Source organism: Callionymus lyra, chromosome 5 (assembly GCF_982586985.1).
Source record: "Callionymus lyra chromosome 5, fCalLyr1.hap1.1, whole genome shotgun sequence".
NCBI lineage: Eukaryota > Metazoa > Chordata > Actinopteri > Syngnathiformes > Callionymidae > Callionymus > Callionymus lyra.
The window spans coordinates 16,194,910-16,219,259 of record NC_141822.1 but is presented as its reverse complement, the minus strand read 5'-3'; the positions used below and the strand labels follow the sequence as shown (position 1 = coordinate 16,219,259).

Sequence of the window (24,350 nt, the reverse complement as noted above, 5' to 3'; positions counted from 1 at the left end):
AGGTACTTTTCAATACTCACTAGCAATGGGTGAAAAGTATAAAAAAAGAGAATTACATAAGTACTCGAGTATTATGTTTACGATATGTTAGCATCAAAACTAGGCAGCTTTTTTTCTATAAGCATGTTAGCTTTTGTCAAAAATGTATCTACAGTTTAATAATGTTTTTTTAGGCAAACTCCACAATTACTCCACTTTTATAGCATAGCTAAAATATTAGCTTCTGTTCACTTTAGAAGATGTTTGCCATCAAAGTATTTCAGTATTTGAAAAAAAGCTTTTTATTGCAGCTGTAATAAAGAAGATACTTTTCCATACTCACCAGCAATCGATGAAAGAAAATTGAAATAGAACTACATAAGCAGTCCATAAATATGTTTTTAGGATAGTCATACGTTAGCATCAAAGCTAGCACGCATGGAGGCAGCTTTTCTCCTTTAGCATGTTAGCTTTATCCACAGTTATTTACATACGTTATTGTTAATTTGTATTTTTTGATGCCATAGCAAAGACAGCCAAGTTAACTTTTTAAGATCCGCAGTTAAATCAAACATGTTATTCCTTCAGATGCTATCAATATAGCGCCAGCTCTGCATGCTTGCGGTGGTTCTTGTTGGAGTAAACTAGGCTCCTGGTGCGCCGGCATGATGCCTCCCCTGAAGTGGTCTTAGAACCATCAAAGACTGCCGGTGTGCTCGTGACCAGCGTTCCCTTCCGTGTTTGACCCTTCGCTGCATGACGTCACAGAGCTGTGGTGTTGTTGTGCGCTTCACTGGTGTGACCATCGCTAAAGTGCCGCCATTTTTTAATTTTTTTTTTATTAATCAGCTGACATGTTCTCGACAGGTCTTGGAAGCGACCCGGGTCACCCGGAGGAAGAGCGACATGGCGATGAAGTGGGAGGCCGGTCTCTACACCAACGAGGACGAACATCAGGAAGACGACGACGAAGAAGAAGAGGAAGAGTAGATATGAAAAGAGGGAAATAAAAACAGTATTTATTTACTTATAGTGTTCTCATGATCACATGACCCACTGCCCCCCCGCCCCCCCTGATGGAGCAACCGTTTGGACCTGAAGACAGAAGGATTGATAGTATGTGAGAAGGTGGAGTGACTTTCAATGCAAGTGAAGAATTTTAAAGGCCAATTTTGCAAGTGACACTTTGGGAGTTTCATGTTGGCGAGAGAGCTGAGAAGTATTTATGAGTGGGTTGACGCTGAATGATGATATTCATAGAACTTTAGAGGCGTGCTACACATTTTATACTGGGAGGTTTGATTGTTTATTTCAAAGACTTCAGCACGAGTCGACATCATTACTTGGATAAACTAAAGCCTCAGTCAGGCGTTCGTTTTATGGCAGTTCAACGGGAACATTAAGCCTTAGATTAGCCTTAGATTAGCCTTAGATTAGCGTCGTCGCTCAAGTGCCACTTTATAATACGAAACCATATGAAGTTTAAATGATGATCGGTAACCGTGTGTGGCTGCATTTTGGATGTTATTGTTAGATTTATGCAACAAAAAGTGTAATAATATTTAAAAACAACTGAAATTTCTCATTTGAAAAAGTATTCATGAAGTTCTATATCATGATTTTTGCCTGTGTGGCTGAAATGTTAAGACTTATGTTACTACAAAATGTCCCATTTAAAAGAAGTTAAAAAAAGATAAATCAAATGTTTAAAAGTATCCTCAAATAATACTTTTGTCAATTTTTGGATTCTTAAAATGGTATTATGGTCATTGTGCTACAAAAGAAAAGGTAATAATATTTTTTTTTAACTGAAATGTTCCATATAAAAATGATTATTTTGACTGCATTTATGTTACCACAGAATTAAATACAAATCGAATTTAAAAAGTAGTTGTAAAGTTCAAAAATGTAATGTGTGACTGGATTCTTATGCTACCATAAAATTAAATGTCCCCTTTAAAAGATGTTTTGAAGTTATAAAATAAATCAAATGTTTAATTGTATCCTTAAATGTAACTTTTTCAATTATTTAAATGTTATTATTTCAGTTACAAAAAAAGTTTAATAATGTAAAAAAAAAAAAAAACTTTAATGTCGACATTCAAATGTTTAATTGTACCGAATTGTTTGACTTATTTTAATACAAAATTGAATGTCACATTTAAAAAGGTAGTATTGAGGTTTATAGATAAATATTTAATAGTATCCTAAAAGCTGACAATCGTAACTTTCCTTCACACATTTGCAAACGTTAAATCAAGCAGCATTTGCTTTAACACAACATAATACATTCACAAAATACAAAAAACTTTTTGTAGAGGGACTTTCATATGGAGTTTTTATTTTAAAGTGGTACTGTGTCTACTCCTGCCTTAGACTGATTATTGGATGTTCCTCATCGTGACCAAGTTCTCACGATATCAGTAGACTAAGAGATAATTCTTCAGTGTCTTGTGTGTGTGTGTCAATAAAAAGGGCTGGAGTATCTGTTCATCTCCTTGAAACCATGTGACCTGGTGGTCGCTCACCCATGCGTACACGTGTATAATATTGAGCTCAAAGTGTGTATTTGATCCATGCGTGTGGAGATTTCTGCTTAAGCCGAGGATAAAGTTTGATGAAGATGCTTTTTTTTTTATACTGGATGTTGTTATTGGCAGTATGTATTTAAAAGATTGATGTGTCTTTTTGTTGTCTGACAAAACAGCTAATAATGTTTTGACATGTGTGTCGATGGCCTTTGGTGGGGATGAAGCTGCTTCAATAGAGCAACAAATACAATCAAAATGCAGAATATTTTATTCTAGAACCACTTTTACTCACATTTAGCTTCTTTAAAAAAAGATAATTTTTAGAGTTTCAAATGTTGTTGTTTTTTTTTTTTGTTAACCAAAGGCTTCGGTCTGATAGTGTCTTGTCTAAGATTTCCATGCATCTACATCGCCTGAACGTTTTTTAAAAGAAAATTGCACAAAGATGTGGTGACTCAGATTTAGGTCGTTCTACAGGTGGAATCTTTGTGCCTCATTCAGGTGGAACTAAAAAAGTTTGTACTCATGCCAAGAATAGAACGAAAAAATGATCACAATCTGTTGTTACAGCCGACACGATCACACACAGAGACACACAAAAGAATGTTTTTAGAATCAACAACAAGCACAATCACCGAGTGTGTTTGAAAAACATGTTCTTTCATCATTGCAGCGACGAAAAGAAGGTGATGCTCATGACGATTATTATTGTGTTAATGCTTCACATGATTTGATTGACATCCTGCTGTGAGAGGTTTTTATTTATCATTTGAAATCCTTTGTTTTTACTGTAAGTGTTGGATTATACCAAATATAACCCCCCCCCCCCACACCACCCCTCATGTTAACCACTTGTATGCCGATCACCCTGCTTTGGTATTTTATAGGCTCACAGTGATGCACCCACTTATACACATTATGAATATTTTCTCATTAAAACAAAAACCCAAACGTGGAGTTTGTCCGTGTGCTTTTTGTTTTTTCCTCAGATACATCAACAACTTTACAATGTTCTTCATTTTTTTACGAGTGTACATAAATGAGGAAATAAATTAAATGATTTTAGCGAATGACTGCATTGAAACAAAGAGTGAAAAGGGGTCGGATTACTTTTTTTACCCAGTGTATATCTATTCTATAAAATCAAAATTGACTTTCTTCTGACTGATTTTTGGCTTAACAATACAAAAACAAAAGACACAAAAGGGACAAAATATTTTAGCTGTCAAAGTGACCGGCAAAACAAATTGTGTATTCAGGTGATTTTGATATCGTCATATTATTCTGAGCCTCAATTTATTTTTAACATCTACAATTTGTTTCTCATTTACCAAACAAAAAACAAGTTTTACTCTTATCGTTGACATCCTTAACTTCTTATCTTAAACACCGGGTTCTTTTATAGGTCACCGATGGGGAAAGTCCGGAGCTAAAGTACGTCTATCAAATATACTTAACCAAGTATAGTATCGTTATAATTCTATCACTGCTTGTGTGAGAAAATGAATGTGAGGATTAAAGATGTCTTCGTCTGACCTTGTTGATAATAACTAGAACTTTTTGGCATCAATCATTAACAGCTTCTGAAACAGAAACAAAGATATAAAGGCGAACTAACAGCTCTGTGCTTCAAAAATAGTACAGACAGACATGTAAACTCTGTTCTACTAACTCACATGTATACAAGTAAAATCTGTGACTTTGAACCAGATCTGATTTCTATTCTTTGTTTAATTTAAGTCAGACCCTGCTTAAGAGAATTAGCGTTAAAAAAAAAAGAATAAAACAACAGTAACTTTGTCTGATTGACATGAGGAAGTTGGAAAAGCCCTCGTTTATCTTGAAGAACCTGTCTCAGCCTGTACATGTGTCATATATCTATAATGTTTTAACAAAGCCATGTAATTAACTACCTCTGGCAAGGAGATCTATCAGCAAAATAAGATGAGCCGAGAGCGTTTGTACGAGCGAGTACCAGACTTCTACTTCCACCTGATGTCCCATTGGGCTGGTTGCTATTAATGACTATTTCAAATGCTAAAAAAAAAAGATCATATAGTATAGATCAGATGTGTTTAACTCAGACATGTAAGAGACCAAAATATTAAACACAGTCTAAGTCGTAGAGTTTAATTAGGTTTAAATACCCTTTAACACCTTTGACAGGTAATACAAGTCAAAATGGTCTTAACTCGCAACTCAACTTTATTTATAAAGCACTTTAAAAAAACATCAGTTGATACAAAGTGCTGTACAAGAAAATCAGGATATTATTACATCGAGAACAGTTAAAACACCAGTCACCTTAAAATAAATCATTCCTATGTCTTGTGTCAAAATAAATGCAATACCCAGCAAAAAAAACAAGTATTTTTTAATATCTGTCGTCTAATAACAGCAACAATCGACACTAAAACATGACGAAATTTAGTTTTTGTTGCGATTGTAATCCGTTTTAACACCTTTGACAGGTAATACAAGTCAAAATAGTCTTAACTCAACTTTATTTATAAAGCACTTTAAAACAACATCAGTTGATACAAAGTGCTGTACAAGAAAATAAAGATATTATTAAATCAAGGACAGTTAAAACACCAGTCACTTTAAAATAAATATTTGCATCCACAGCAAAAAAAACAAGTATTTCTCTACATTTGTCATCTAACAACAATCGACACTAAAACATGACAAAATTGAGTTTTTGTTGTGATTTTAATCTGTTTTAACACATTTGACAGGTAATACAAGTCAAAATAGTCTTAAGTCTCAACGCAACTTTATTTATAAAGCACTTTAAAACAACATCAGTTCATACAAAGTGCTGTACAAGAAAATAAAGATATTATTAAATCAAGGACAGTTGATTCTTTACACTTGTCACTTTAAAATAAATCATTCCTGTGTCTTGTGTCAAAATAAATGCTTAAATACCCACCAAAAAAGAAAAGTATTTTTCTACATTTGTCATCGACACTAAAACATGACGAAATGTAGTTTCTTTTTGTTGTTTTTTTTCCGTTTTTTTTTTTAAGAATGCAGTTATTAAAAAAAGCTCTTCCGGGTCGACGTGATAAAATATAAACAAATGAAATAAAAAGTAATAATAAGTAAATAAAAGTCAGTTTGCGTCCTTGACTCACCTGAAACACACCGTCTCTCCTCACAAGGTAGACAAACCAGATGAAAGAACGCGTGGAAGGCGGAAGTGCTGCTCCTCATAAACCCTCCTCACGCTCTGGTTCTGGACCAGAACAGAAGCGTCTTCCTCGTCATGGCGCCGCCGCGGGTCTGTCAGGTCCTCAGGCTCGTGTGGCCGGCGGTGGTCCTCCACCAGCTCAGCTTCACCCTCTTCATCACCGCCCTGCAGATGGTCGTACGGGACCGAACCGCCAACACCTCGGACCCGGACCCGAGCTCCAGGGAGAACCGTCAGCAGAGATCCATGGCGGACTTCTTCATGACCTTTAACCTCATCACGCAGCTGGTGCCGATGGTTCCCGCCATGCTGCTGGCGAGGGCGAGCGACCGCGGCTGGAGGAGGCTGCCGGTGGCGCTGCCTCTGTGCGGCTTCCTGGTGCAGACGCTCGGGCTGCTGCTGGTGTTGAGCCTGGGACTGCCGCTCCAGACCATGTTCGGGGCCGCGGCTCTGTTGGGGTTGTCGGGGGAGTTCAGCGCCTTCTGGCCCGGAGTCATGACCCTGACCTCGCTCAGATCCTCCGTGGCGGAGCGTTCAAAGGTCAGAGGTCGAGTCAGAACTCTTAACTTTTTTGAATGTATTATTGACATCACATATTTTGCCGGAATTATTGTAGATTTTATTTTATCAAGTCAACAACATGAACAACTTTTTGATAATGTATTTATTTTTTAGAAATATATCGATATGGAGTTCTGAGGAACTGATGCCTCGATTCTAAGTTAATAAGTTTTACAATATATATTAGATATCGATGGATTTAAAGTAGTTGCCAAACACTGTAATTATAAGTAAAACATAAAAAAATATCTTTAAGATTATATATGAAAAAAAAGTAATTGAATTGTTATAATTCATATATTCTTATATATTCTTTATTTTTTAATTATCTAAGAAAATGATTGACCTGTGTTTAAATACATAATTTATTTTAAAGAAAAAGAAAAGGAAAGTTCGTGGACTTGTTTTAAAATGCTTTAATTATATCTGACATTATATAAGATACCAAAAAGAATGTGATTTAAAGAATGTAAAATGCTTTTTTTATTTAAAAGAAAAAGAAAAAATAAAGTAATGGAGTTGTTTTATAATACTTTGTATTTGTTATTATCTTTTTGATTATATAAAGAAACAAAAGATGGATATATTTGTTTTAAAATACTTTTTTTTAATGTCTTTAATAGAATATACAATTTATATCATTGAAAATACTGTAAATATATTTATAAGGAACTAAAAGAAAGAATGGATGCACTTGTATTCCAATACTTTTTTTAATTTTCTTTTAAGATTACATAAAAAGAAGAAAAAAATGCTTTATTATTAATTTTTATTTGGTTGCATGGGAAAGAAAAAGAAAACAATTGACAATTTAAAAAAAACATTTTTTTGTTTTAAAAGTTTTTTTTTAATATAAACATAAAAAATACATAAAGAAAGCAAAAGGCGAAGCTTTCGCTAATTTACGTTGTAAATATTTTTTTAACCAAAATAATTAATACTTGAAACAGCTAAAGTTAACCAACAAATGTACTTGAAGGAATACAATGTTGATTTAGAGATTTAAAAAAAATGTTTTCTTCCAGAAAATGATTATTGTTGAGATGCTGTACGGGTTCGCGGGTCTGGTGGGCAGTCTTTGTTCTGGACATCTGTTCCTGTCGTACGGCAAAAGTTTGGGCGACGGAACGTTGCTGCTCATCGTGAGCAGTTTACTCTACTTGGCCGCCATCTTCCACTCTACAGTTCTGCTGCAGGTGAGTCTTCATGACCGTATATATATATATATGCACTGAGGGGATATAAGCCTTTTGTTGTTCTAGTTCAAAACTTCAGAAAACTGACCAGAAATTGTTTCCTTCAACTGAGAATAATCTCTAAACGTAGGAAAATGATGTCACAACACGAGCTGGAGCTTGTTATCTATGCATTTGTGTCTTCTCGTTTAGACAACTAACAGTGGTTTTCTTGTCTTAACAAGAACGAGCTGTCTCTCCTGCAATTTTGACCTGCTCTAGTAGAAGAACTCACATTTACCCGATCCTTAAAACTCTTCACTGGCTTCCAGTTTCTTTCAGAATCAACTTTAAAATTCTGGTTCTTACTTTCAAAACTATTCATGGTCAGACTGATCACTGATCCGATCCAGCCTTACACCCCAGCTCGGGCTCTGAGGTCTGTGGATCAGAATCTACTGATGGTTCCTCGCACACGGTTCAGGACCAGAGGAGAGAAATCCTTCCAGGCTGTTGCTCCTAAGCTTTGGAACGATCTTCCTCTCCCTCTGTGTTGATGATCTACTGACTCCTTCAAGAAACATCTTAACACATTTTTATTTGTTCAGGCTTTTCCCTGATTTTTCTGGGACTCCTGTGTTTGTCTCCATGTTATATTGGCCTTTTATAGTATATATTTTAACTGTGTATTGTTTGTGATTGTTAAAGCGCTTTGCGGTGGTCTAGAAAGAAGCTTTACAAAAACCATTACTTACTTACTGCTCTCGTCTCTCTCAGGTCCATCAGGTGCCATCGGAGTCGGACGAAAGCACGCCTCTCATCATCAACGTCTCCAGCGACGCCTCCACGTCCGTCTCTAAAAACATGGTCAACATGATTCTGCTGATGTCGGCGGCCATCCTGTACAACTCGGCCGTCGGCGGCGCCGTGGACATACTGGGCATCTTCGTGTTGAAGGAGCCGCTGGGCTGGGACGCCACTATGGTGACTACTACTGAGTTTTTATCTCGGATCGTGACGTTCTCGTGACGGTTGGGGTCTCTCCTCCCCGCAGGTGGGTTACGGCAACACCTTCGGTTGCGGCATCTTCTTCACCAGCTTCGTCGGCCTGATGGTCTTCCGTCGCTGCGCCGGCGACACCACGCTCATCCTCATGGGATTGATCTCCTTCGCTTCTGGGATGTACGTTATGTCTTTCGTCGCCTCCACCTGGATGTTCTTCGTCGGTAAGAGACAAGATGTGGACTCTTGACACGCCAAGAACTGGAATGTTTTTTTGTTTTTTTTTTTTAAACCCTCAGCTCGCTCCATCACCATGTTGGCTCTCATCCCGATGCCGACGATCCGGTCCATGCTGTCACAGCAGGTGCCGGAGTCTTCACTCGGTGAGAACTCGACACACAACGAGAAGAGATTTTACTTGTGAGAACACAATAACTTGTGGCCCCCAGGGGTCCAAATCTGGCCCGCCAAATGGTTTGCTATACATCAAAGTAGATAAAAGTAAAGATCATACAGTGGCCCCTCGTTTATTGAGGGGGTTACGTTCTTTTTTCACTTTTAAATACATTTTTAGGCCTCATATTAACTCGTTATTAACCTTTCCTAAACTTTCATTGACACTGCCCACATTCTCACACAGTTTATAAACCTACATCATTTTAAAAAACATGACCTAACTCAGCCCATTACAGCTCCTCTGATAGCGCTGCCTCCCCACCCTCTTTCCAAACATCGTTTTCCCTGTTTTTTAATTTAATGAATGAAAGATGTATTTTCTTTCGTAGTGGTTATGTTCAGGGTGTTACAGAGGTCAGTAAAAGTGTCATGACTGAGCGACTGACTCATTGTCTTGAGTAGGGAAAAGTGTGTTTTGGTTTCCGGGATAAAGGGGAAGAAGAGATTTATTTTTTAGCTGTGGACCGCAAAAGGTAAACCACGATATTGCGAGGGACCACAGTAGTGACCTGTACAGACGTCAGGGTTAAGGATTTATTCGGGCTAAAAGATTTTTGGCCCCTGGTCTGATTGAATCCGACCCTCCAGGCATCACTTTGACGCTGATGCAGACGACCATGAGACTGGCGAGTCTGGCGTACCTGCCGGCCTTCACCAGGATCTACCAGAGCACCCTGGACTGGTACCCCGGGTTCGTCTTCCTGGTGGCCAGCATGCTCACGGTGCTGGCCATGGTCCCCGTCAGGTGAGGTCATCGTCGATGTGAGGGAAGGATTCGACTGAACCCCTTTTTTTTTATTTTCTCCGTCACAGTGTCGTCGGCTGCAGGTCCGGTCAACAGAAGCGTCACGACGGAGGTCAAGCAGAGTGACGTCTGCGTTTCTACTTCCTGTTTCTACTTCCTGTTTCCAGGCTGAAAAGATGCATTGATGCAGGAATTGTTACAAAAGCACTTTCTAAAATATTTTATCATCTTATATTACTGCGTGAAGTACACTCAGGCTGATTACTGCAGTTTTGTTTCCTAATTTTGTTTGCATCTTACACCGACGGCTACTTTTGATCAACACAAACTTTGTGCTAATGAAAGTTGTATTTGTAAAGTATATATTTTTTTAAACTGATCAGTAGATAAGGAGGTGAAAGTAAGTGATGATGAAATCTCTTGTTACATTTACATATTCATAATTAATGAATAGAAAAATACATGAATAATTTTGATTGTTTTTTTTTATCTGGCAGTTTTTCCTGAAATCTGAGGAATATAATAAGTTGCACATCTAAAGGGCATTCAATTATTTGTTTTGTGTGTTTTGGATACACATGTTTATTTATTTGTTATGATGACAAGTTTGCACAGAAACATTCAAGACAATTGTTTGAAATAAAAACATTTTTACCATTTTAAGATTTGTTTTTGTCTATACTTGCTCAAAATCAGGTTTGAACAGTTTTATCACTTTATAATAGTTGATTAATTAATTTAACTTAAGGCAACTTAATTACTTATTTCATTCATTCCACTGCATATTTACATGGTTGTGAAGACATATCCAAGTTTGTATTTTCCCTGCCTCTTACCCCAAGGAGCTGGGATAGACAGCCACCCCTATAAGAAAATCAGTGTAAAAAAAAAAAAGTGAAACTGCATTCTATAAAAACTATGTTGCGCCATTGTCAGATACAGCATGAACCCAAGATGAACACTTGTTTTGTCAGTTTGTGGTTTCATGTTCTGGTCAGTTGTCGCTGATCCACTGATGTGGTCACATGACACACGCTCAGACAAAGTTACATAGTTAAGAGGGGGAGGAGACACCCTGGAAAGGAGGCCAGCCTCTTACAAGCACAGTTAAACAATTCATCAAGAATGACAAGAATGAGTCAAATGCAAGAATTATGTTTATTATTGGTCCATTATATCACAAAAACATTTGAGGTAACTGTTTCAAACATTTATATACACACGTCTGTCCTCGGAATATAATTACACGACGTTTCCAAATCTACAACGTAAACATTTCACACTGAGGAGGAACCGAAACAAGACAGTGGAAAGAAAGAAAGACGTTTCTGTGCTTCAAATGCGACGGGAAGGAAGACGGAGGAGGGAGAAGTTCAGACACTGGCAGAAATACCTTCTTTTTACTTTTTTTCACTTGTACGGATTATTTATTGCTCGTTTGGTCACTAAACAACAAACATTGAATTTAGTTTTGAAGTTAGTCTCAGCAGGAATCTGTGAAGCTACAGTTAGTGCAACGATAAATCAGCAGTTGAACACGAGCCTTCTATACACCACCAGGAAATATTCTTGATGCTCGGATTCAGAAGTCTTTTGGGGCCCTCCATAATATATATATCTATGTCTATAGATATAGATATATATTATGGAATAGACTGTACAAAAATAGACTTGGCTGTACATTTGGTCATAAGTGGATTTTTATTCGTGGAAATAATAGATGATTGACAGGCATGCTACTAGCTTAACTCAACTGTATGTACACCATTCAGTCTTTCTGTGGATCAAAAACATTCTTCTCTTTGGGCTCAATAAAGTAGAGTTTTTCTGTCAGGAAAAAAAATCTTTTTTTTTGGTTTCCTTCATATGTGAAGAGAAGTTGAATCGGTGAAAATATTAAATTAAGTTTAGCTATTTGTAATGAGATTTATGGAATATTTTAGAAGGGTAAAAATGCATAAATGATCAATAACTATTGATTGCCGAGACTCCTACACTGATCTGGGATATATTTAAAGGGATGGTTACCGTTTGAAAGGAAATATATTGAGAGAAATCCAAATAACTGTTCGTCAGTTTGAACTCTTGACACGAGGATAACTCGGAAAACTCTTCAACATACAAATCAATCTTGCGTCTTTTTACCTTGCGGAGTGAGTTGAGATTTTATTGCAGAACGTAATCTCTTAAAAAGTGAGTCTTTTTTTGTAGTTGTGCCAGTTGGCCGCTAGGGAGCGCCAAAATACCTGCTTACATTTGGTTACCGATTCAATTCTCACTTTAAGCAGCAGAACAGTTTGAATGTTAATGTCAAGCAGCTTCTCATTGGGATCAAAAAAAATATGACATTTAAATGTCGGTTAAGGAGTGAAACAAACGCCCCATCAGTATATTTGATATTATGAGTTGACTTCGGTACAGAGGAAAAAAAACACACATTCACACACACACACACACAATTGTCTGAGAGCAAAGGATAGAAAAGCAATCATTGGCAACAAAAGTAGAAAATCTGAAATAACGAAAAAAACAAAAACATATAGAACAAGGTGTTCCACATTGTCCTTGAACGCACCGTTTGTTAGATCCTCTGCTTGGTCCAGCAGGTCACATTTTTTTTGCCTGGTCAATGAAAAAGGTCGTTGTGTGGTTGTGTTTGCGAGTGTATAAAAAAACAACAGACGACAAGCCACGACGAGAGCTTTCAGTTCGTCTCACTAGTTTTGTCTTCAGTCGGTTTGTCCTGCAGCACAGTTATGAGCGACTCCCACGCCGCCTGGCACTGTACGGACGTGAGAGCGGGGTCATTAGGGAGGGAGGTCAAGGGTCAGGACGGGAAGGAGAAAGACAAATCAATTATTGAAACATTTATACTTTGAGTGAAAATGCAGACCAAGATTTCAAGTGAAAATGAAATGTTTGAATATAAAACAGATAATTATATACTATCATGTAGAATCAGAAGCCAACAACAATGTTGCATTTAAGGATCAGAATTAATTTCTTTTCACCAACCCTTTTACACTCTCACTACAAATCACTATATCATCAGGTAACATCATCACTCAAGGAAACTGCTCCCCACACGGACCATTTTGAAAGGTTTTTGATGGCTATACATCAGTTTTATGACAGGTTTAACTGTACATATAATAATAATAATATTAATAAAACTTTTATTTATATAGAGATTTTCTAACAGTGGTTACAAAGTGCTTTACATAAAAGCAAACAACTTTAGTTAAAAATAGTAAATAGTAAAAATAATAGTAAAACATGATAAAACAACACATGTTCCATTCAAGGAAAATAGTATTAAATAAAATGATAAAACACTGAAAATAAAGGAGAGTAAAAGTCCATTGATGAATCCAGTTAAGGGTTAAAAGGCGACATCACATAGAAGCCAGTATGTAAAAGAGATATTTATTCTGGTCTTTTCTTCCTTTTATTCGTTCATTTTATGGGTAGAATTTTCTTTTAATTCAATATTTAATTAATTTATATTAAAATGAAATATTACCTAATATATTGTATCGCATATTTTAATGAAATAAATTCTAAAGATTAAATAATGTTCAATCATAACCTTTATAAATGTCCTTTTATTTATACATTTTTAAAGTGTTTGTCCGTTCGTTCTATTGGCTCTAATTTAAATGTGTATCCCTGCTACAGAGTTTGCTTATTTTTATACATAAAATAAAAAGTTTAATCATCATCATAATAATCTGAACATGGTTCGAACCCTGAGATAACTATGTAACCAGACCCATAAGGACTGTGTTAGAATAATCCTAGACAAGATCCAAAAAACGTATTTAAACCTAAACAATCTTATAGCGACAAGCCTAAAAATCCCACGTTTCTCCAGCTGCGGTACCTTTTCATAGTAGCCGACGTTGTTGTCGGCCATTCCCCCGAGGAGCTGCTTGAAGTCTTGTCTCTTGTTGCTCTGCCAACGATCCCAGTCGGCCTTCAGGTCGGCGTTGAAGCACTCCACCTTGTCCTGGCACTTCTCCACCTCCACGGGTATCTGGCCGGAGACAGACAAAGTGTCGGTGACTCAAACAAACCGCGTTAGGAGAGAGGAAGCTTTCAGCCGTTTGCTGTTCGTCTGCGACCATTAACTCACTCGATACGACCAGAGGAAGAGCCGCGATCTTCATCAATGCTTTTAAAACGTGTGAAGTGAGACGAGAGAGACAGAACTTACCGGCGTTTTGTCTTCCTGTTTACGGAGCACTGCTGCCTCTAGCCGTCCTTCGTACTCCGCTTGGCTCTGGTCTCGCTTCCGTAACACGTTCTGGGTCAGAAAATCATTGTTTAAGGGTCGGGTATTAATAACATCGTGTGATTACATTCTTTTCTCCATCTCTATTCAATACTTTTTATCTTTAACATTGTTATTTAAAAACGTTAAAACCCTTTTTTAGAACTTGGCAAAAGGTTGTCAACGGGACAACAGGGGGCAGTAATGATTTAAAACGGGCTTTTAAAACAGACAGTCTCTTTCTCCACCACAGAGAGTGACAAATCTTCAAAAGATTTGAGGATCCAGATGGTAATTTAGAGCATCATCATCTAAATCTAACTTGTTTGTTGCATCATCAACATTTCCCGAACATTTAGTTGAGTAACAGAAGTAAGTAAGTCAGTTATCTTTATTTTTAAAGCGCTTTTCACGGACCAGGGTCTGATGGTTCCGAGCACACGCTTCCGGACCAGAAGAGAGATTCTTCCAGGCTGTTGCTCCTCAGCTTTGGCAAGATGGTCCGCAAGTAAAAATCTGAATTTTTAAATTGATCCTGAAGGAAACTGGCAGCCAAGAGTCTTAAAGTCTTAGAGTCTTAAAGATCAGGGAAATGTGAGTCCTCCTACTAGAGCGGGTCAGAATTCTCACTACAGAGTTTTGCAACAACCACTAATGATGAATGGAGGGCGTATCATGAGCATTTAAAAACCTTCAGTGAAGGATTTAAATGAGCAACCAGGCTTGTGTTCACTGATTTAATTTATCTTCTCACTGGAAGCGTCGCCTTCAAAAACCCCTCTCAGAAGCTCACCTTCATCGACTCCACGTAGAGACTGTATTCCCTGAGCACAGGTAGGAAGTCCTGACCCATACTCTCGCTCAGGTCTTCCAGAGCTCCGCTGCACGTCGTCACGCAGCCGGCCACACCCTCCAGGGGGCGCTGCAACACGTCCTCTGAGTGGGACCAGGTGGAGTAAACGCCTCCGTATTCCCGCAACTCCATGAGGTATTCTAAACAGAGAAGGCAGGAAACACACAAATGAGCAAAAACTAGTGTAGCTAAAACAAAATCTTACATCTTAAATGATAAAACAAACAAGACCATTTTTTCAAACACTGTGATCATCGTCCTACAAGAGCTACTGAACTTTTTTTGTTGTTTTATGGCAAGTTGTGAGACGTGCACAGCAATACCAGGTGTGTTGACACTTTTTAACCATGTGAGCTACTTTTAAAATTCATAACGAACAAGCTACTACAAAAATAAAGCTTGTTTATTTATAAATATATTGAGAATTCTTTAGAAAGTATATTGATAAACCATCATAGCCACATACGCTAATATTTCCCAACACAACACTAAAAAATAATTTACATTTCATGCTTTTCCTTGATTTTCTGGAACTCCTGTTGTGTTATCAGTTTTATCTTGATCTTTAAAATATATACTTTATTGAGTACTGTTTGGATTGTTTAAGCGCTTTGTGACCCTGGTCTGGAAAAGCGCTATATAAATAAAAATTACTTACTTACTTACTTACATTTATATCTTGACTTTACTCTGATGACTTAGTAGTAGTGAATGAATCATGAATCTCATCCAGGATTTGCAAACATGAGACTGTGCTGATGCAGAAAACTTTAAGTGTTGCTTAGTCCAGTTGTTTTTTTTCAGCCTTCTCGACCCGCAGCTCCCATGAACACGAAGTCAACATGAACTCTAAACGCCTCACCGTGTAGGCATCGCCTCTGGTTAGTCCCAGCTCAAGGACTACATGATTTTAAAGAGCACCCTGCGTTTAACTTTCTTCCTGAAACCCGTCGCACAGGCTCAGCTAATAAAGAGTCCTCCCTTTGCAAAGTGCTGACATTTATCACTCAAACACAAGAAGTCAACACGTGAAACTGCCAGCAAGTCTCGCTCTAGTCGACGACATTGCAACAGAGTGAGGAAAAGAAAAACTCTGTCGTTACCACACACTTCCTGTCGTGACCTCTGCTGTAAAAACTCAGATGGAAGGAGATATTGTTCCCTGGAATTCATGTTATGATAAGTTACAGTGAGAGATGTCTAAATAGGTCAAGTTTGAAGAAAAGTTGTGCGTTTGTCGCCATGTTCGTCTAACCTTGTCTTTATAGAACGTGATTATTTCTTACTTATTTCCCCGATGAATCAACATATTTTTCTTTTCATTGACTTACATGTGAAACATAAATACATTTTTAGAAGTAGGTTTAACTTTTTATTTCTACAGACACACGGAAGTAACAATGGGAGGGTGTGAAAATGCACCATCAGCACACTGGTTAAAGTGGTAAAGAAAAAAAGTTGTGTGAGAAAATGTAAATAAACACCGCAATTCTTCAACAATACTGTACCGATATTAAACAGCAGTATAGTGATTATTTTACCTCGATTTTTGGGGGTTTCTAATCAGATTTTATTTCAATCATAGTTCTTTTGTTTTTTATCTACGACTAACAAGCAAATATTCACAACGTTTGTTCATTTTTGTGTTGCAATTAAAACTTCGGGCTGCTAGAGGGCAGCGGTCTTTACCTCCTCCACAGCTTAACCCTTGTGTCACCAAAAACAAATGTCTTTGAGGACCCAGCGACAACACAAAGGATACCACAAACACATTTGTTTCCGGGCCTCTGGTCACCATGACCATGAGATAACACAAGGAATACCACAAACACGTTTGTTTTCGGGCCTCGGGTCACCATGACCATGAGATAACACAACGGATACCACAAACACATTTGTTCTCGGGCCTTGGGTCACCATGACCATGAGATGACACAAAGGATACCACAAACACATTTGTTCTCGGGCCTCGGGTCACCATGACCATGCGATAACACAAGGGATATCACAAACACAATTGTTTCCGGGCCTCGGGTCACCATGACCATGAGATAACACAAGGAATACCACAAACACGTTTGTTTTCGGACCTTTGGTCACCATGACCATGAGATAATACAAGGAATACCACAAACACGTTTGTTTTCGGGCCTCTGGTCACCATGACCATGAGATAATACAAGGAATACCACAAACACGTTTGTTTTCGGGCCTCGGGTCACCATGACCATGAGATAACACAAGGGATACCACAAACACATTTGTTTCCGGGCCTCGGGTCACCATGACCATGAGATGACACAAAGGATACCACAAACACATTTGTTCTCGGGCCTCGGGTCACCATGACCATGCGATAACACAAGGGATACCACAAACACATTTGTTTCCGGGCCTCGGGTCACCATGACCATGAGATAACACAAAGGATACCACAAACACAATTGTTTCCGGGCCTCGTGTCACCATGACCATGCGATAACACAAGGGATACCACAAACACAATTGTTTCCGGGCCTCGGGTCACCATGACCATGAGATAACACAAGGAATACCACAAACACATTTGTTTTCGGGCCTCTGGTCACCATGACCATGAGATAACACAAGGAATACCACAAACACATTTGTTTTCGGGCCTCTGGTCACCATGACCATGAGATAACACAAGGGATACCACAAACACATTTGTTTTCGGGCCTCTGGTCACCATGACCATGAGATAATACAAAGGTTAAGGATCCTGGCAAAGACTGTGGATGAGAGGATACAGTTGACTCCAGCAGTTTTTAAAGAGCTGACGTTTGGACATATTTTCATGTGGTCTGTAAATTCTGAACCACCAGAGTCAAGTACTCGACAATACTATGACAAAAACACCACTTTCTGACTCACCTAGAAATTCCCCTTAAAATTGAACCCAACTGTGTTAGACTGAAGTTGGTAGTTACCCGACTGTTCTCTCAGGATCCTCTGAGCGATCCGGTCGATGGTTCCTAGCTTCTGGGTGAAGGTGTCAAGGTAGTCTCCCATGGCGCCGAACTCGGGCGGCCGCGCTCTCAGCCTGTAGCCGCCGGCCACATGTTTGACCGACTCCCCCACTTTGGTCAGCAGAGCCAGACCCTGACGCTTGTTCAGGTCCTGAACACACATAAACCAAACCATCGACACAACCGCATAAGACAAGCAGCAATTAAACATGGTGTGTTAATAATTCAGATTTTTGTTCCCGCTGAGATAAATAATGCCTTTTGATCCCACTTCCTGTTGTATGTGCGTCTTTTAACCCACTTCTTCTGCTGCCAGAACAAGCTCATTAGCCTGCAGGGATCGATGGAATCATGTCCTCGTCTGCAGCTTCACATTTGGAGAGTAATAGCAGATGTAGAGGAGAAGCACAGCCTCACTAGATCTGTTTCACTGCAGCGTGGCCGTCGATGACACCTATTGATTCCATACAGAATCGCACGGCACAGCCTGGAGGAGTCATGTGACCGTCCGACATGAGATGTTTGTCTGGCCAGTGAGAGTTGTGAGTCTGGGGAACACTGACCGCTGATTCATTACTGTAGGATCCGTTTAAACAGCACTGACTTGTTTGACTGATACTGCATTTTAAACTTGAGATAGGAGTCCTAACATCCGTTTAACATTTGGAACACATGCTCTAAATATTTCCCAGAGTCGTGTGATTCACTTAAATTAGTTTTTTCCCAATTAAAGTTGTATTTTTTCACTTACAGTAAATCCTCATAATGTGTGTGTTAATGTGTCAAACATGCAGAAGTGGCTGAATGTGACCCTGTGTGTTTGAGAATTACATTTTGTGTGTCTCTGACTTACAGTGAATACACAAGAGGTTTTTTTTAATAAATATTTAATGAAAAAAAATGTATTGTGGGATTCATTTTATAAAACAACAACATTAATATAATAATAATAATAACATTAATTCGTGGAATAATAACTAAATTTATTTAACAATGACTTAGTTAATGTTGAGATGAAACATCATTTTAATTTAAAAATAACCCATTAAAATTGGATACATTTAGTATATTAGTAAATCAAAATAACAACAACAAGGAATTTAAAAATGATTGGCACAAAGTCAATTAAAAAAAAAAAGAGTTTATAAAACATAATTATAATAACTTTTTTATTTTGATCACCAAAAGGTTGTTGAACTGAACATCCCTATCAAAGTGGAAGCTTTAAATTGATCATTTCAAAATATAGGATTAAAGCAAGTAATCCAGTGATACACATCCGTCTGCTGTCCACATCATGAATATTATTTAGTTAAATTGAATGTATTTTTATAAAATGGATTTGTATTTAATTATTCATTATTTATATGTTATTTTTTGCTAAGATTTCTTGTTTTATTTAAATAACTGTATTTAAATGTATCTCTTTTATCTCATTTATTTTATTTGATTCACAAAATAATCCAATTTTGTGTTCCAACACTGTTAATAAAGTTTTCCTTGCTAAATATTATACTTTGTTGTGTTGTTTTTTGTCTAAATTAGAGATTAGGGAAGTCATCATAGGAGCTGATAATTATTTATATTAAATATATGATTTATAATATATATAAATATATAATTTGTGAAATATAGATGATGTCATCAGTGGCAAAAAGGTTTATCATGTAAGAAGTCACAATGTTAGGTCTTATAAGCGTCTAGTTCAACGCGAACACGAAGCTATTTAAACACAATTACTTGTACAAAAAAAGGGCAAAAATAAATATATATTTTTAAAGTTTGTCCTCTGACCTTGGCGGAGAGGAAAGCGTGTAGATGAGGGTTGAAGGACAGAACAGGATGGTCTGCGACTCTCTTCAGGAATTTATCCAGAGCCTTCATACGTGTTTCCACAAAGTCTTCTGAGAAACGGTCCACGACTCCCTTCATGACAAACTTCTCCGGCAGCGGCTGGACAGACGTCACAGGAAGTCAGATGTCAGAGTAAATCAGCAGCCGGGAGCGTCTGAGGTCACCTACAGGAACCAGATGAGTCGGCTGACTGTCCTCCAACTTGATCCTCAGCCAGTCGAAGTCCTGGTAGCGCCGGCGAACGCAGTACTCCGGCAGGTCGAACTCCACCCGCGTCGTCTGTAGAAAGAACGACCAGAAAAGTTTTTTATTCCGTTATCGTCCTAATTAAGTGTTCAGTACTTTACAACTTTACACATTACACTCTCCACTGAAATCAATAACACTCCAAGAGTGGAAGTTAACAAAGAAATAGGACTTAAAACTGATCATCTTTCATTTGTAAATACATTTAAAAATATACAAACTGATTCATTTTGATTAATATTCTATTTCTTGTTTGAAAAATAAATGTATATTTATTCTTACAAAGAGTTTTTAATAAGCACCTAATTGTAGCATCTATTTCAGCTGATACTTTCAAATTAAGAATTTATTTACTGAAATATTTTTATTTAAATAATTGAATTCAATCGTTTCTATATTGAAATATTGTGTTTTTTTTATGTGAATAATATCAAAATGAATGATTTTGTTTTGTTTTACACATTTAATTTCTTTCTAATTCCAAATAATAAATAATAAATAATGACCTAATAATTTTTATTTGTAGCCTTTTAAATTCAATATAAAATGTTTTTCATAATACTATAATATAAAACTTGAAAATGTTCACAAGTAAACAAATTATAAAATAAATGATTCCATTTTATTTTTTTAATATTTCAATATATATATAAATTGTTTAATTAAATTATTCCAAAAATATAATGATTTTTTAATTCCCAATTAATGGGAATTAACAATTTAAAAATTGTTATAATAGCAGGATATAAAACTCATTTAAACTTGTTTTAATTAAAAAAAACTTTTTTTTTTAAAGAATCTTTTAAAATAGAAATAATTTTACTAAATTATTCCAAAAAATACAACAAAAGCTTAAAAAAAACCCAAAAACTATTCAATAAAAAAATGCAAAGTTTCAACTTTTGAAATGTTAAATTCAACCATTCAATGTAAATCTTCAAACACACACTTTTTTCCTTCTTAACACACACGCTCAAACAATTAACACTTTCTTTCCTTACTCAGCCGTAATGTTTGTAGAGTTCTATCTGCTGACTCGACGTCATCCTGACACCACAGTGAGAACCTTTACGATCTTTTATCATTTATATGTCACCGGTTTACGACATCCGTGTTTCTTTACGCCGACTGACATGTGATTCCTGCATGTGACGTCACTTTAAAAAGTCGCAGCTGCGGCGCTCACCTTGGTGGCGACTCTGTAGGTGATGTAGGTCTCCATGGTGGACACGTGCTTCTTGGGGTCGTCGACCGTGACGAACAGGTCACGCGTCTCCGTGGAGTCGTACGGATCCCTAGGAATGTCGGCCTCCAGGTCGTCGTCCAGCTGCAGCCGGTTGAACAGCGAGGACACGGAGGACGGGCTGGACGTCTCCACCGGCGTGCCGTTGGCCAGTCCGGCTTCCTTGGTGGACAAAAACGTGACGGTGTGGTGAGGAGACACGGAGACACGGAGACACGGAGACATGGAGACATTGAGGCGTAACAAAAGGGACAGATGCTGAAGTTCCTCTCTCTGAATGAAACTGTTGTTGTGGTTACGGCTGCTTAGTGATCCAGACTCGACCGTAACAACTTCTCTATTCATTTATTCAGTCAAACCATGGACCAGTTAAAGAAGAGTCAGAAGAAACAAAACAAAAACACAAATATTTTGACCTTTTTTTGAAAAATACTTGCTCTGAATAGATGTCAACTAGGTATAAGTGCATTTACCATAATTAAATACCTTTTAAATTAAGTCTTGAGGCTTAAAGTGTCGAAAGAATTATACACAAAGGGTCCGATTTTTGAGTCTTAAGCCTATTGTAACTTGGAGCACCCTATGAACCTGACACACAAGGTACGAGCATGATATCATAAATTATTTCAACTTATTTTTCATGCATTCAATATATAAACGTTTATATTTACTACAGATATCCTTGATTTTCTGGAACTCCTGTTGTGTTATCAGTTTTATCTTGACCTAAAAAAAATAAAGTATATACTTTATTGAATAATGTTTTGATTGTTTAAGCGCTTTGTGACCCTAGTCTGGAAAAGCGCTATATAAATAAAAATTACTTACTTACTTACTTAATGTCGAACGTATTTACAGCAGGATTTTAAATACCAAAAGTCCCTTTTTCTCGACCAACTATGAACAGAAACACCTTAGAATTTTAAGCACTCATTTCAGTGTTAACGTGGAGAAAAACATGCAACTGTACACAATATAATTGCTGTTTTGCAACAGTAAAAACTCTCCCTGAGTCTCTTCCCACTGACCACAGACATGTTTTCTCCATTTTTGATTCAATTGTTCATGTTTGCTCACACTTAAACCACAGCCCATTTTTAAACTTTACTATCTTGCAACAATATTTTAAAATGTCAAACATTCTTAAATCTGCAAATATTGATTTGATTTAAACTTTGGAGCTTTTCTTAGTTACTTAAGCCGAGTTTTGAGATGTTATCTAGTTGTATCCTGTTGTGTATTGAATTTGAAGCAGGAAACGCAAAAAAAACACAACACAGGGCATAACTTGTTATCATAATTATGCAATATGGTGTAGAAAAGTATGTAATCTGATGTATTTTAAGCGTATTTGTCTGCCCTCATACAGACGTTTTCTCATGTACCCCTGTTCTATACATTTAAACTACTAGTTTCAACTTCATGATTACAACTTATTTAATAAATAGAATTGTGTAAGTCGACGCAATCTGTTCCCTTTCATTTCTATGTGATCCAAACGTATCCTAAAGGAGCATGAATGAGAAAAGAAATGTAACAAGAACGCAGCTGTTCAACAGAGCTGTGGCTACAGTACGAGTCATGGAAACGTGTCGACAGCTGAGAGTAAACTACGAAACTCCTCCGATCTGCTGTGTGAACACAGAACTGAAAGTATCTCCTCTCGATCAGCAGTTTTAAACGCTTATCGCTGGATTATTTACCTTTACCTGTGTACCATTCAGCAGATGCTGATAAGAGGCCAGAATTCATCTGGACATGTGGTTTAAATAATCAATTTCAAGTCGTAGTGCAGTAGCAGGGATACACGCAGGGATACACACACACATACACACACACACACTCCGGCTGAACAATCGTTCACAGACCAACAATTCTAATGACATTAGTGGCGCGAGAAATCAGGAGCTCTGACACAATGGCTGACAAAACACCCTCTGACACGTAATCATTTACTTTTTTTCTTTATAATGAAGATCAACTTGTGAATATTAAGGATGAAAATATGAACATATCGTAGATTTACATTTCTGAGGACCCCTTTTTATCTTTGCCATTTTCTTTTTTACATTTGCACAATATTTAATTATTTCATTTTGTATTTTTCCTTACCATGTCTATTTACAAATGTAAGTAAGTAAGTTAGTAAGTAATTTTTATTTATATAGCGCTTTTCCAGACCAGGGACACAAAGCGCATAAACAATCAAAACAATATTCAATAAAGTATATACTTTAAAGATCAAGATAAAACTGAGAACACAACAGGAGTTCCAGAAAATCAAGGAAAAGCCTGAACAAATAAAAACGAAATGGAAGCTGCTTAAAATGTAATTTTCTCTACGTGAGAATAACTACGTATCTATCTATCTATCGTTTTATCTATCTATCATGAGGATGTTTATATTAGGTAGAATATGGCAAAAGACATTTTGATTTAATAGCATGAATCTAATAAATAATGAATACAATTACAATTTTACAACTGGTTTGCTGAAGAGAAGGAGAATCATATTTATTAAATAACTTATAATTTAAATAAAAATGTGGACATCAATGGACTATAGACTAGACTATAATGGACATAAAACTATTGTTTTTTAATAATCTACAGAGGTCGGTGTAGTTCTTCTTCCTATTGGTCAAATTCTACTATACGAGCAAAAATAAACATTATCGGCTACATAAACATATGTTTACAAACATTATAATCCTTGGCTTCATAGTTAAATTGACAGAATCGTCCAGATTTGTGAGAAACCTTCAGGATATGTGTTTTGTAAACTACAAACTGCTTTAAAAAAAAGCAAAGGCGGTCCCAAAAGAGTGAGTTAAACAGAAGTAGTGAGGTCAGGACATGTTGTTTCTGGGTGAGTGCGGCGGGAGCGAGACGGTACCTGATCCCCGTCCACGGTGACATCTGGCCCCGGGGACAGCGGCTCCTCGGCGGCGGCGGACAGCGGGTGAACGATCTCCGCGATGGGCTTCTGCCCCGAGCTGGCCAGGCCTCTCGGACCGCCGACACTCATCCTGCGGGACGCTGCGAAGCCCGGTCCGGATACGTAACGCGACGGCGGTCCAGTTTTGAGCGACTGTAACGGTAACTAAGACGAGAAGAAGAGGGAGATTTTTTTCTTCTTCTTCTTCTCGTCTCTCCCTGGAGGATGTTACACCCGCGGCTCGCTCCTGTCAGCTGACGCCCACTGCGCAGCTGCGGAGGTCCAGCCATCGAACCCGGAAGTAAACA

At 37.5% G+C, this 24,350-nt stretch overlaps 3 protein-coding genes across 5 annotated transcripts in view; 2 read left to right on the top strand and 1 right to left on the bottom strand.

Moving 5' to 3' along the window:
- palm2akap2 (PALM2 and AKAP2 fusion) overlaps positions 1 to 3,465 on the top strand; it is a 68,287-nt gene extending 64,822 nt beyond the window's left edge. For both annotated transcript variants that reach the window (XM_087791128.1, XM_087791127.1), the window contains one exon: positions 847 to 3,465. In XM_087791128.1, coding sequence (XP_087647254.1) covers positions 847 to 969 — 123 coding nt within the window. In that variant the 3' untranslated portion in view covers positions 970 to 3,465. The remainder of the gene's footprint in view (positions 1 to 846) is intronic.
- Positions 3,466 to 4,784: 1,319 nt separating this feature from the next.
- On the top strand, positions 4,785 to 10,308 carry slc46a2 (solute carrier family 46 member 2). Its single transcript, XM_087791125.1, has 7 exons — positions 4,785 to 6,246; positions 7,293 to 7,463; positions 8,220 to 8,426; positions 8,497 to 8,668; positions 8,744 to 8,827; positions 9,489 to 9,645; positions 9,714 to 10,308. Exons 1-7 carry the CDS (start codon positions 5,782 to 5,784, stop codon positions 9,769 to 9,771), a joined length of 1,314 nt encoding a protein of 437 aa, XP_087647251.1. The 5' UTR covers positions 4,785 to 5,781; the 3' UTR covers positions 9,772 to 10,308.
- Positions 10,309 to 10,784: 476 nt separating this feature from the next.
- Positions 10,785 to 24,270, bottom strand: snx30 (sorting nexin family member 30). Of its 2 annotated transcripts, XM_087791124.1 has the most exons (9): positions 24,001 to 24,270; positions 21,048 to 21,266; positions 19,784 to 19,894; positions 19,556 to 19,714; positions 17,723 to 17,912; positions 14,712 to 14,911; positions 13,862 to 13,951; positions 13,529 to 13,681; positions 10,785 to 12,427 (listed from the first exon to the last, which is right to left on the bottom strand). In XM_087791124.1, the coding sequence occupies exons 1-9, from the start codon at positions 24,130 to 24,132 to the stop codon at positions 12,350 to 12,352; spliced, it is 1,332 nt and encodes a 443-aa protein (XP_087647250.1). In that variant the 5' UTR covers positions 24,133 to 24,270; the 3' UTR covers positions 10,785 to 12,349. The 2 variants fall into 2 exon arrangements, with proteins under 2 accessions (XP_087647250.1, XP_087647249.1); XM_087791123.1 differs by lacking the exon at positions 24,001 to 24,270 and having other exon boundaries at positions 21,048 to 21,449.
- Positions 24,271 to 24,350: the final 80 nt, after the last annotated feature.